This window comes from Podarcis tiliguerta (genome assembly GCF_965153285.1).
Source record: "Podarcis tiliguerta genome assembly, chromosome: 7".
Classification (NCBI taxonomy): Eukaryota; Metazoa; Chordata; class Lepidosauria; order Squamata; family Lacertidae; genus Podarcis; species Podarcis tiliguerta.
The window spans coordinates 82,677,619-82,690,846 of NC_139540.1; the positions used below are offsets into that span (position 1 = coordinate 82,677,619).

General features: G+C 40.3%; 1 protein-coding gene and 1 long non-coding RNA gene across 5 annotated transcripts in view; one reads left to right on the plus strand and one right to left on the minus strand.

The window, feature by feature from the left end:
* MTA1 (metastasis associated 1) overlaps positions 1-13,228 on the minus strand; it is a 72,830-nt gene that overhangs the window by 32,158 nt on the left and 27,444 nt on the right. For all 4 annotated transcript variants that reach the window (XR_014513138.1, XM_083448708.1, XM_083448709.1 and 1 more), the window contains 5 exons: positions 13,111-13,228; positions 10,344-10,446; positions 4,811-4,910; positions 3,722-3,910; positions 391-465 (listed from right to left, as the gene is read on the minus strand). Coding sequence is in view for 3 of the 4 variants with exons in the window: in XM_083448708.1 (XP_083304834.1) it covers positions 391-465; positions 3,722-3,910; positions 4,811-4,910; positions 10,344-10,446; positions 13,111-13,228 (585 nt within the window). In the remaining variant the exon portion in view is untranslated. The remainder of the gene's footprint in view (positions 1-390; positions 466-3,721; positions 3,911-4,810; positions 4,911-10,343; positions 10,447-13,110) is intronic.
* LOC310681282 lies at positions 976-3,221 on the plus strand. Its single transcript, XR_014513201.1, has 2 exons — positions 976-1,903; positions 2,526-3,221. It is a non-coding gene; the product is annotated as an uncharacterized lncRNA (long non-coding RNA).

A 13,228-nucleotide genomic window follows, 5' to 3' on the forward strand; every position in this document is an offset into this window, starting at 1 on the left:
TGTAACCATAAGACTTCAAATAATTTATCTGCTAAGACAGTGGGAAAATATCGAATTCCATTGCGAAGTTTCAATAATAAGAAAATAGGTAAGAAACAGCTAATTAAAAACATACTGAACACAATAGTCTCAGTGGCAAATGACCCTCCTATGCTTTTTCCAGAAGAGATCTCTGAGTTGGAGAGATCTACCCAAAGTCAATCCATACAATAATACCTTAATGAGACATCTGGCAGTCATGTTCACCCACTCAAAAAGGAGTTACAAGTTTCAAATCATTCATCAAATGTCAGCAAAACTGAGTATATAGGATTATAATGACTACTACAATAGATTGCAATTAGAAGTTAGAAGCATCTGTTTTGAGAAATGTAACTACATTGTTCTTACCTGTTGAACATATCGATCTGTTGTTTTCCACATATAGTAGTACTCAATTATGCTGGTTAAGGACTTCCATGGAAGCTAAAAACACGTATAAACAAAACCAAAAAAAAGCCCATGAGGTGTCAAATCTACATCATTCTTGGAACAAAAGACTTTAATAGCAAAAAGTCAGAACTCAGAAGTTCCCAAGCATATAGCTACCCAACTGCCACAAAGCTAGATGTTGAAGAAATGAGTTAACTCTTCTTTATCTAGCTTTGTACACCCCCCCTCACCTTCCCCATGCTGCAATTAGGCTTAAAAAACACCAGTAAAAGCTGTTTTTATCAACCTAGTTGCTGTGCAAGGATGTACTACAGAGCCAAACTGGGGTGGTTTCAGACCCAGTATGGAGGCCCTGTGGGCTGCATCTCACACATAGTCGTATGATTTCCAACAGGTACAATGTTCTAGATCAGTGTTCCCCAACCTTGGGCCTCCAGCTGTTTTTGGACTACAACTCCCATCATCCCTCGCTAGCAAGACCAGTGGTCAAGGATGATGGGAATTGTAGTCCAAAAACAGCTGGAGCCCCAAGGTTGGGGAACCCTGTTCTAGATGATGTTAGAAACAAGTACAATGTCTAATCTGTTCCAGCCTCCTAAGACTAAACCTTTAAAGCCTTGATCACCATTGGCTTTTCACATTGCATTTCCAGCTGGGAAAATGTTACCAGAACTCTTAGAATCCTAAAATCTTAAGAGCTGGAAATGACCCGGGGTTCACTTAGTCCAACCCTCTGCAATGCAGGAATCTCAACTAAAGCATCCCTGATAGATGGCCATCCAACCTCTGTTTAAAAGCCTCCAAGGAAGGAGAGTCCACCATCTCCCTAGGAAGACCTTTCCACTGTCAGACACCAACTGAGAGCCAGTGTGGTGCAGTGGTTAAGAGCAGTGGACTCGTAATCTGGTGAACCGGGTCCGTGTCTCCGCTCCTCCACATGCAGCTGCTGGGTGACCTTGGGCTAGTCACACTTCTTTGAAGTCTCTCAGCCCCACTCACCTCACAGAGTGTTTGTTGTGGGGGAGGAAGGGAAAGGAGAATGTTAGCTGCTTTGAGACTCCTTCGGGTAGTGATAAAGCAGGATATCAAATCCAAACTCTTCTTCTTCTTCTTCTTCTTCTTCTTCTTCTTCTTCTTCTTCTTCTTACTGTCAGAAAGTTTTTCCTGATGTTTAGTCGTTTCTTGTACCTTGAAGCCATTGGTCGGAGTCTTACCCTCCAGAGCAGGAGAAAACAAACTAGCTCCATCTTCCATGTGACAGCCCTTTAGATATTTGAGGATGGCTCTCATACCTCCTCTCAGTCTCCTCTTTTCTAGGCGAAACATATCCAGCTCCTTCAACTGTTTCCAGACCCTTGATCATCTTGGCCGTCCTCCTCTGCACACCTTCCAGAAGATGGTGAGATAAACCTCTCCTTCTTTGGAGGTTTCTAAACAGAGGTTGAATAGCCATCTGTCATGGAATCATAGAGTTGGAAGAGACCACAAGGGCCATAGAGTCCAACCCCCTGCCAAGCAGGAAACACCATCAGAGCACTCCTGACATATGGTTGTCAAGCCTCTGCTTAAAGACCTCCAAAGAAGGAGACTCCATCACACTCCTTGGCAGCAAATTCCACTGTCGAACAGCTCTTACTGTCAGGAAGTTCTTCCTAATGTTTAGGTGGAATCTTCTTTCTTGTAGTTTGGATCCATTGCTCCGTGTCCGCTTCTCTGGAGCAGCAGAAAACAACCTTTCTCCCTCCTCTATGTGACATCCTTTTATATATTTGAACATGGCTATCATATCCCCCCCTTAACTTCCTCTTCTCCAGGCTAAACATGCCCAGCTGCCTTAGCCGTTCCTCATAAGGCATCGTTTCCAGGCCTTTGACCATTTTGGTTGCCCTCCTCTGGACACGTTCCAGTTTGTCAGTGTCCTTCTTGAACTGTGGTGCCCAGAACTGGACACAGTACTCCAGGTGAGGTCTGACCAGAGCAGAATACAGTGGCACTATTACTTCCCTTGATCTAGATGCTATACTCCTATTGATGCAGCCCAGAATTCCATTGGCTTTTTTAGCTGCCACGTCACACTGTCATGGATGCTTTAGTTGAGATTCCTGCATTGCAGGGGGATTTTAGGATTCTATGAGTTAAATTGTGGTGCTCAGAATTGGACACAGTATTCCAAGTGTGGTCTGACCAAGGGAGAATAGAGTGGTACTATTACTTCCCTTGATCTGGACACTAGACTTCTGTTGATGCAGCCTAGAATGGCATTAGCTTTCTTTGCTGCTGCATCACACTGTTGACTCATGCTAAGCTTGTGGTCCCTATATCCTTTTCACATGTACTACTGGTAAGGCAGGAGTCTTCCCTCTTATATTTGTACAGCTGATTCTTCCTTCCTAAGTGCAGAAACTTACATTTGTCCCTAGTGAAACTCTTTTTGTTAGTTTGGGCCTAGTTCTCCAATCTGTTAAGGTTATTTTGAATTATGATTCTGTCTTCTGTGACATTAGCTACCCCTTCCAGTTTGGTGTCATCTGCAAATTGGATGAGCAGCCCCTCAAATCCTTCCTTCAAGTCATTTATAAAGACGTTGAACAACAATGAACCCAGGACAGAACCCTGCAGCACCCTACTTCTAACTTTTTTTCAGGATGAGGATGAACCACTAATGAGTAGTCTTTGGGTTAAGTCAGTCAACCAGCTACAAATCTACCTAACGGTTACATTGTCAAGCTCACATTTTACCAACTTCCTTGCAAGAATATCATGGGGGACGTTGTCAAAAGCCTTACTTACCGTATTTGTTGCTCTATAAGACTCACTTTTTCCCTCCTAAAAAGTAAGGGGAAATGTGTGTGCGTCTTATGGAGCGAATGCAGGCTGCGCAGCTATCCCAGAAGCCAGAACAGCAAGAGGGATTGCTGCTTTCACTGTGCAGCGATCCCTCTTGCTGTTCTGGCTTCTGAGATTCAGAATATTTTTTTCCTTGTTTTCCTCCTCCAAAAACGAGGTGCGTCTTATGGTCTGGTGCGTCTTATAGAGCGAAAAATACGGTAAATCAAGATGCGCTATGTCCACAGCATTCAGCTTATTCCCCCAAGCATGTAACTCAGTATCCCTAAACTATAGCAGCAATTTGGAAATGGCATGAGACACATGGAGAAGAGAATTTGCCACTGCACAAATGGAAGATGTTCTGCTTACACGCTTTTTTATTTGAATACTGCCCTAATTCCTTTAACTGGAGAACGCTGTCCACGATTTTCTAGATGCGCAATGCCGTTTGCCTACTTACAAAATCTTGCTGAATATCAGTAAAATCCTTCCCATATTTTTCAAGGGCTTCTTCAAAGAGATTTGCCTCAGAAGCGGACCATTCCTCCATTTCATCCCTGCACAAGACAGGCCCACCCTGGGGCACAAGGGCAGAAATGGCCTTGGAAATGTCATAGATGTTTTTGTGCAAAGTATCCATGGCATGGAACTAGATAAAACAAACCAAATACAAAGTGTAAAAAAAGAAGTTCCCACTACATAAAAAAAAATGCACCACATTTCAAAATAAAAAGCTATGAATGAAACTAGGGGACTGATACATATCAGGGCGCTGTTTGATATTTTATTATGTTTTTATATATGCTGTAAGCCACCCAGAGTACCTGGGAAAACCCAGAAGGATGGGCAGGGTAATGCTACTGGAAGGAATTTATTATTATTATTATTATTATCATCATCATCATCATCATCATCATCATCCTCATTCTCCTCTAATGCTGGCATGAGGAATATTTTTGGCTCCACAGGCCAAATCCTTACCAGGCCAAATTTGACAGGTGGGTGGCGAAATCACCCAACGTCTCAATGACATCTGGTCAGGACTCCAAAGTTGCTGCTAAAACAAAGCTCCCCCCCCCCCCCACCTTGTTTTAACATGGGCAAGGTACTGCTTAAACTAAGGAAGAAACCTTCATTGGAGCAGAGGTTCAGTGGTTTGCACTGAACTGCCCAACTGGACAGGATTCAACCACCCGGTGAACACCAATGAGTAGGGATTAAATTCTGTTGAACTGGTACAGGAAACCCCTTCCCAATAAATAAACTCCACCTCAGTCATACAAATCATTTAAATAAGCATTGTAAATGATCACAAGCTTAAAAGTTACTATGTACATCCTAGATTTTTTGTGTGTGTTATAGATTCACAGCTCCAACTGGCTCCTAACTGAACTGTCTCTTAAGCACACAACTGACACCAATGTAAAATGCTTCAGGACTCTTCCAGTGTTTTCAAACTGATATATTACTCTCTTTGTGCCTTTATGCTATAGAGGTATTACTTTTAACTGAAAATCCAGCATTAGGATTTGTTTTTTTAAATTCTTACCAGTGTGATATCCCTAGATGCCGCTGCAGCACTCATGTGTAAGCTTGGCTGCCGAACAGAACTGCTGCAGTCTAGAGCGCGAGCAAATGTACCCACAGAGCTAAAAAAAATGAAGAGAAGGTTGACATTCCGTGCAAGAAAACACCCACAAAGCGAAGAAAGTAACAAGTTTACAGCAAGCACTTTCGAAAACAATTTGGTATGTATCATTTATTTGTACGAGGAAAAAAAGCATTTTTGCTACATTTTCATTGACTTCAATGATAATACACATTTTCCCCACACATAGTAGTGACCGTTGCCCACCCCCTCTCAATTTTGTCATCGCAGAAAACTGTCTACCTTTATCTGGGGGAAATAAGTAGTGTGTGTACCGGAACCTAAGACAGATGTCACAAATGCCATGTTTCAGCTCACTCCCTCATCAGGTTAGGAACTTATTTAGATGACAAAGTCAACATTGTAGGAACCAAGAAGACCAATCGTGTTCATCATCACAGCTATACTGGGCTCACAGATGGCTGCTGCAAATGTTTTTTTTATTATTCATTTTTGCATACCCCAAAAGGATGGAAATTTGCTACATCAACTTTATTCCATTTGAGATTCCCTCAGAAGGAAAACATTTAAATGCAGGTTGTCAGTACGAAACTTGCCCTCACCACTCTTAAGCAAACGTCATGTGTCATGTAGCATCGCTGAGTCCAGTGAACCATGGGAGATACGACTCAGAATCTACAACATGCATAATGGTGTCAGTGAAGTACGATCACGGTCAACCACCAGCCTCAGCATACCTGCTGGAATTGTACTAATGAAAACTAGGAATCTGTTTAACAAAGGACAGCTGCTGAAATCAACACTTCCTATAAATGTATTTTCCATAAACTTTCGCAGTGTTTTAATCCTACAGTGCAACATTCCGAAAGCCTCAATGGCCAGTGGTTTTGCTGCAATTATTTTACGCATATTTAGAGATCGCTAAGAAATTCATACAAGATACAAGTTGAAAGTGAAACCCTTTCTTCATCATCAAGTGAAAAAAGCACAAGCATTATCAAGCAAAAAAAAAAAAATACCTCCAGCAGCTCGCTATAAAGGCAGTTAAAAGTGTCATTTGAATATGAGTCATTTGAATCATTCAGTGCAATACCGGTTGACAGAGAAGAATGAGTTCTAATAGCTGCTGAGGCACATTATCATCCTAAACAAGGCAGAAGGAAGAAGCAGAAGTTGTATGTTTTTATCTGCATGTGGAGACTGTGCAAGAAGACAGTCTTTTCTTAACATAATACTAATAACGGTGCTATTTTACATTGAAAGTGTGTACAGTCTGAACAATGTACTTGAAAGATGAAGGTGTTAGCCATCCCTCGAAAAGCAAAAGCTTCATGGCAACCACTGTTTAAGCACCAAATAAATACAATTCTTCTGCTACTAATCTTCCAAACTGTGAGAAATAGGAAAGTTGTGCAAGCAGAACACCACCCACTTGGATAGTCATATATAAGCCAGTGATTGCTGGTTGTGATATATTGATTAGGCAAGATTCTGTTCGCTTTGGGAGAGCAGCCCACTTTGTTTTGGGTAGATACAAAAGCCCTATTTTGACATATTAGTTGTAAATCCCAATCAGCATAATATTGTAGACTTGACGGCTGTGACAGCGGTTGAGATAAGTTCTCAATTCTATACCCTTTTCAAACACCAAACCAGGGATCTTGCATTGCCGTTTCCTTATCAACTTTTGCTGGAGGAGAGACAGAGGTATGTTGATCATATATAGAGACTTTATTCCATTTTTTGGTGCCACATTTCCTTACAGGCTTTTGACACTCTTCTAGAATTTTCATCCAGTATATTGAATACATTCTAATACTTCCTCTTCCTTTATGATATACTTGGTCCATTGAAATAGTAAGTTAATGTCTTTATCCTCCCTCTGCTCCACTCTAAGTAGGGAAGTCTCATTCTCTTGAGTATGGCACTTTGCCAGCTCATTCACCTGAGATCATCTAATAGCTCCCTTCGCTCCACTGGTTGCATCCTACCAGCAGCTAGTGCGTTTTCAGCCAAAGCCATCTCCATGGCCAGATTAATGACACATTATCCCCAATTAGCCTCTTGCGCTGCACCCCTGTAGTCAATATAGACAAGACTGGCGGCTGGAGATTGAGATGTATGTTCCTTGCCAGCTACTTCATCCCTCGGGGGAAGAAGCTTGTGATTTTATTTTGTCTTCTTTGTCTAACATGTGAAACATTTTCAGATACAAGTGGTGCTCCCTGTTTCTCGTACCCTTGTATAGTAAGACCTGCGACTCCAGGTTATACACACAGAGGGCTTCTCTGAAGTGCTTGGCTCATAGCCTCAGGCTCTTCCGTTCTGTCCTTCAATGTCCTCTTACTTCACGGTGGGAGAGCGGGTGAACCCTTACCTATTTTATTCAAAATCTAGGTGCTTAGCTCATTCTCAGGGTAAGCCAGAAAAGTTATTGAGATGATGAATATCCGTGTGCTATATTGGTTTTCAGAACTTAAAACTCCAAAAGACTCTGCGCGACTATGGACTCCCAGCCAGAAACTTGTATCTTGCAGTTAATAGAGATTACAGTGGTGCCTCGCAAGACGAAAAGAATCCGTTCCGTGAGTCTCTTCGTCTAGCGGTTTTTTCGTCTTGCAAAGCAAGCCCATTAGCGGATTAGCGGATTAGCGCTATTAGCGGCTATTAAAGGCTTAAGGGATTAGCGGATTAGCTGCTAAAAGGCTATTAGCAGCTTAGTGCTTTAGAAAAAGGGGGTGGGGAGCGAAAAAAACCCCCCAGGAATCGCAAGACATTTTCGTCTTGCGAAGCAAGCCCATAGCAATTTCGTCCTGCGAAGCACCTCCAAAACGGAAAACCCTTTCGTCTAGCGGGTTTTCCGTCTTGCGAGGCATTCGTCTTGCGGGGCACCACTGTAATTTTAATTAATTAATGTCTGTTATTTATATGCCACTCTGGACAGCTCCCAACAAAATAAAACCCTTTTGTGTTAATGTAAAAGAAGATAAGGCAAATATGCTCAATACCCAGCCGTTAGGACTGCTGAGTCAATTGCAACATTTAAAAAAAAATATATATATATATATCAAATGAGCTCAAAACAAACACTCTCACAGTCATCCAGCTGGAATCCCACTTGGGCAGCCATTGTATGATATGAAACAACTGCCTCAGACAACAGCAGCGCCATAATGACTAATCCGGCATTGTACAGGCAACAACCGTTTTGTGCACGTTCAAAGCATGCGCAATGGTGCACACGCGCATCACCGCAAACCCAGAAGTGGCAGGAAAAGGGGAAGGGACCAGAATGGGGTGGGCTTGTAAGTCTCTGCCACTGCACACAAGGACCTGGAACGCAACTCCCGCACAAATTGGGTGTTGCCTGTATTGTATTGTGTGAGATTGGTCAGATCTCTGCCACTTCCAAACTTCTATTCTTTTCAGAAGAGATTACACCGATATTTTAAAAGTAATATTGCACCACTATGCATGGCCTATTTTGATAACTTCATTGTGTGGCTGCTCAGTCCAAGCAAAGAATCAGATTCTGATGCTATCGAACACTGAATCAATGCAACAAAGCTGTTGCATTTAGAAATGATGTCTGCAAAGCAAGAAGGAATGTGGCTAAAGAACTCTTGCTGCCATCTCCCATTGATTTCCATACTGCTTCCATAACTTGAGGAAGAACGCACAAGTGAAGTCAATATACTCTGTGCTTTATCAGGGATGAATAACTAGCATGAGAATCGGAATGCCAGAAATGTGCCAAATTCAGCAACTGTCCTGTGTTAAATGATTGCCTATGTGCACATTTCTAGCAGGCATATTTATGTTTTGATGTAGGTTCGTAGATTACAAGTCGTTACCTCCTCTGCTTTGCTGGACTCCATGCTGCCAGCAGCTCCACCGAAACATTTGCTTAAGTGTGAGTCTTTTATCAGCTCCATCTGAGGTTTTCATGTCAAAGTAATCTGAAAACAGAACACAACTGATGTAGCAATTTTGCACATCTTTTGGTTATGTAATAATGAAGAATTGTGTAACGTGACCATAAATTCTTTGAATCCAGTGTGACTATCACCTTAGTTCATGCAACGTTGGTTTCTAACCCAGGTGGCGGATTGAAATATTGACCAAAATTTTAATTCAAAACCGTCATCTTGTCTTCCAATATGATGGCTTATACACACTACTTGCCGGAGTGACAAAATGACTTCTTTGGCATTCACTGCTTGCGGCAATGAGTTCTATACAGGATGTACACCTTGACCTTTTCGTTTACCACTACCAGAGGAAAAAGGAGGACCTCTGCTTATTTATCTCATGTAACCTCATATTTAGTTCTCCCCCAAGTTGATGAAATTCATTTTCATGAGCTTGAAACCTGAAGAAAATCACAGTTTAAGAAGTGAGAATATACAAAATCAGTGCCTAAATGTGGAATAAGGCACCTATCGCATGTTTAAACCTTACTAGAGGCCTATGCCTAAGGCAAGTTGAATTGCCGTTAGGGAATCCAGAAAAGGTACTAGCAACTGATGAATACACTTTTCTGTCCAAGTACCATTTGCTAACATTTGTTTGTTTTCCTTCAAGGACCTCTGTGATGCTCATGATGCCCTTGCTCTTCAAAGAACGTATCAATCTCACGCCATAAAAGGACAATGCTCTATAAAGCCAATGACAGAACTCAACAACAAGGGACTGCATTAGATAAAGTCTAATGCCCTCAAGACAGTTCTCCAAACATCTTGCCTTACATCTATATGCTACTTCCTTGTCTCAGGCCTGACTGCAACTCCCATCTCCTTTCCTTCTAGTTATTTCATATGCCACACACCTGAAAACTATTGCTAACTGAATGTTCACACTTGCATGAAGGATACAGAAAAACCACTACCAGTCTTTCAAATCAACGGAATCAGGAAAAGTCAGAGCAAATATTTGCTATTGCGAGGATTTCCATTCACAAATGGTTTTAGAACAGCAGCAAGCTGAAGAATGAAAATTTGCCTCCTTCAGTCAAGTATCATTTGCAGTATACCTATATTATTCCTCCATGTGGGAAGTATCCGCACCACCCAATCCGATGCGTGCAAGTGCTACAAGCCATACATTTAAAACTCAGTAACAACTTCCAAAAAGCTTGCAATGAAGACATTATTAATGTTGACTATATCATTAACGATCAGGACACGGCCTTAGTACAGAGACTGCCCTTGTGCAAACTTACTGAACATTTGGGGACACGGTGGAAGAGATCAGTGAATTATCTGCTTTACTAGCAAATCAAATCATTGCTAATGAATGACTCAATCCCAAAACAATGGTATATAAGCATTAAGATTATAATTACCATAATGATGCAACGGCAAACAAAACTTTTTGTTTGACAAACAGCAAGCATTTGTTTAGGGGAACAGTATAATCAGAAAGCGGGGGAATAACCAGATTAAGACGCAAATTGTGGTGTTTTTCTCCTTACCGTGCTACTACAAGGAACTGATCTATCTGTTTGTCTATTAGTGGATTAAATGCTTCCCAAACTTTTGTTTCAAGTTTTGATTGGTCTCTGCCATCATCTTCACCTAAACAAATTCAAATAAAAAAAGGGTTTATCTAGGCAATCTGGCAAAACAAATAGCGTACTGATGAGGAGCTTGCCTTCCACAAATCTTGGAAACCACAGAAAACATTTAACATTCACTGGTGAAAAATGCTATGGTTGTCTCTTTTGTAGTGTTGCCAAGAAGAGTTTGCCTCCGCAGAATATCATGAGTGAAAAGTACACATCCAACCACCCAGCACTTCATATGCCAGCCCCATTTCCCCCAAAGAACCCACTTAATTCACATGCACACAAAAGCTTTGGAAATACAGAACCATTAGGTATCTCCTGCTCAAAGTGAACAAAAAATGGCAGTTCCGATCCAAAAAAAGAGCTGACCACACCTGCTGATCTTTTAAATGAGATCCCACTCCCTGACAAGGAGAATGACAACAAAGGCAAGCTTGCTATTGGAGCAACAAACTTTGCATGACAGTTGAAGGTGATGGACTATATGGAATTAGCAGAAATGACCGGCAGAATCCGAGACCAGGGAGAAGAGACGGTGGAAGAAGATTGGAAGAAATTGAAAGATTATGTACAGAAACAATGTAAAATTAATGAATGATGGAATGATGTTGGATTGAAGTTAAGGGGTTTATAGCAATAAGGTTTGAAATATTAGGGAAAAATGGAATGTTAAACAGAGGGAAAGGTAAAGTTAAAATATTAAGACAAAATTTAAGATAAAGAGGGAAAGGATTTGCTGAACAAACAATCGAACTGGAATACAAAGGGGGGAGGTGTGGGGAAGTCCAAGAAACAAGCTAATGCAAGATATGTTTTGAAAGATGGAATTGTTTTTAATTGTTGTTATTTTTTGTATTTTTTCTGGTATTGCTTTTTCTTTTCTTTTCTCTCTCTCTCTCTCTCTCTCTCTCTCTCTCTCTCTCTCTTTTTTTTTTTCTTTTTTTTTTGCTTTTTCTGTTTGTCTTATTTTGTGAAAATCTTAATAAAATATTATATATACCCAGGGGGGGAAAAAAGAGCAACAAACTTTGCAGAATAGTACAGTGGTCCGAGAGATAGAATGCAGGAGTGTTACTGATTTGTCTCTCTCCTCCTCTCTTGTGCAGCAGAGATGAATTTAAGATGGTGATGCGTCATGTCCTCCCCTCATTCACAAAAAAACTGCTGGCTAATAACACAAGAGGGGAGAAGTCAAAAGAACCCTCCTGACAGGAAGGCTGAGTTAGCGAACTCTCTGTGCTAGCTCCATTCCCTGTGAGCCCCGGGTGCCACCAGAGAAAGTCTCATGCTGGTAAAAAGTGCCAAGGAAAAGAAAAGGGAAAAAACCACAAGAAAAACACAGCAGATCTGCAGACTTACAGGAAAAGGAAGCTAAAGAAAGGACACCCTTCTTTAACCTAACAATGATGATATTATTATTATTGATATTATTATTATTATTATTATTATTATTATTATTATTATTACTACTACTACTACTACTATTTTATATATATAAAATATTTATTAAGGGTTTGGAAATTACAGAAAAAAGAAAAAGAGAGAAAAGGAAACAATATAAATTTAACAAAACATACATTACAATAAAAAAAGAAAAAAACCACTACAACAATACAGAAAAAAAGGGAAAAAGAGAAAAATGAAAAAAAAATACATTAAACACACACATCCAATATTCCATATCTTTACCTTTCATTAACTTGGTTCATTGACCTCCTCACACCTCCCTTTTTTGTATTCTATTTCAATTAACTATTTCAGCAAATTCTTTCCATCTTACTCAATTTTTGTTCTATAATTTATCTTAACATTCTAAACTTAAATTTTCCATTTTATCCCATTATCAATCCATTTTTACTTAAGTCTTTAGTACATTTCTGCTAAAACCATATAACTTCATCCCAGCATCCTTCTAACATTCATTAATTTTACAATGTTTTTGTAGGTAGGCTTTAAATTTTTTCCAATCTTCTTCCATCGACTCTTCTCCCTGGTCTCGGATATTATTATTATTATTATTATTATTATTATTATCCAGAAGACAGATAAACAACATACACAGAAGAGGATTTAAGGCAAGGCAGAAAAAGGTAAAGACAAAACAAAAATCATTTCAAGAGTGAACAAATGCTAAGTTCTGCCTAGAACATAGGACCCAACCGACCTGACTAGAGGCAGGGAAGATCTGGAGGGTGGGATAGCTCCTCCCCAAGCAAAACACTTGAAGGGGGCTGCATATCCTTGTCCAGTGGGAGGTGCCATCCTATTAACTGAATGTCCTCCAGTCCAAAAGTTTTTTGTGTTTTTTAAAGAGTGTTCCATATAATTTATTCTGAATTTTTCAGATTTAAGCTTAGTTGAATCTGAATTTTAAATGTCTGTGTTACTTATTCTGGAATTATTTTAAAATGCTGAAAGCTGCTGTGAAACATTTTAGAAAAACACTACATAGTAAAAATATTTTAACAGAGGTAAACCAAGATCAAGTACCATTACAGAAACTATGTATGTATGGACAGCATGAAAGGACTAGTTAGTGTAACACATCATGGGATATAGAGGCTGTGAGAGCATTCCGCAGTTCCTCAAACAAAAACCTTAGAGCCCAACAGTTCCCAAAACCTTCCACAACACAACATGAACTCTTTATGGATTTATGCAGAAATGAAACTACCTTCTTTCAGTAAGTCTGTTACATCAGCCTGGTACTTGTTTCCAACTCTGATTTCTCCTTTGTCAGCTAGAAGAGTCTTCTGCTGTGGATCATATACTAGTGAATAAAAAAAGAAGTC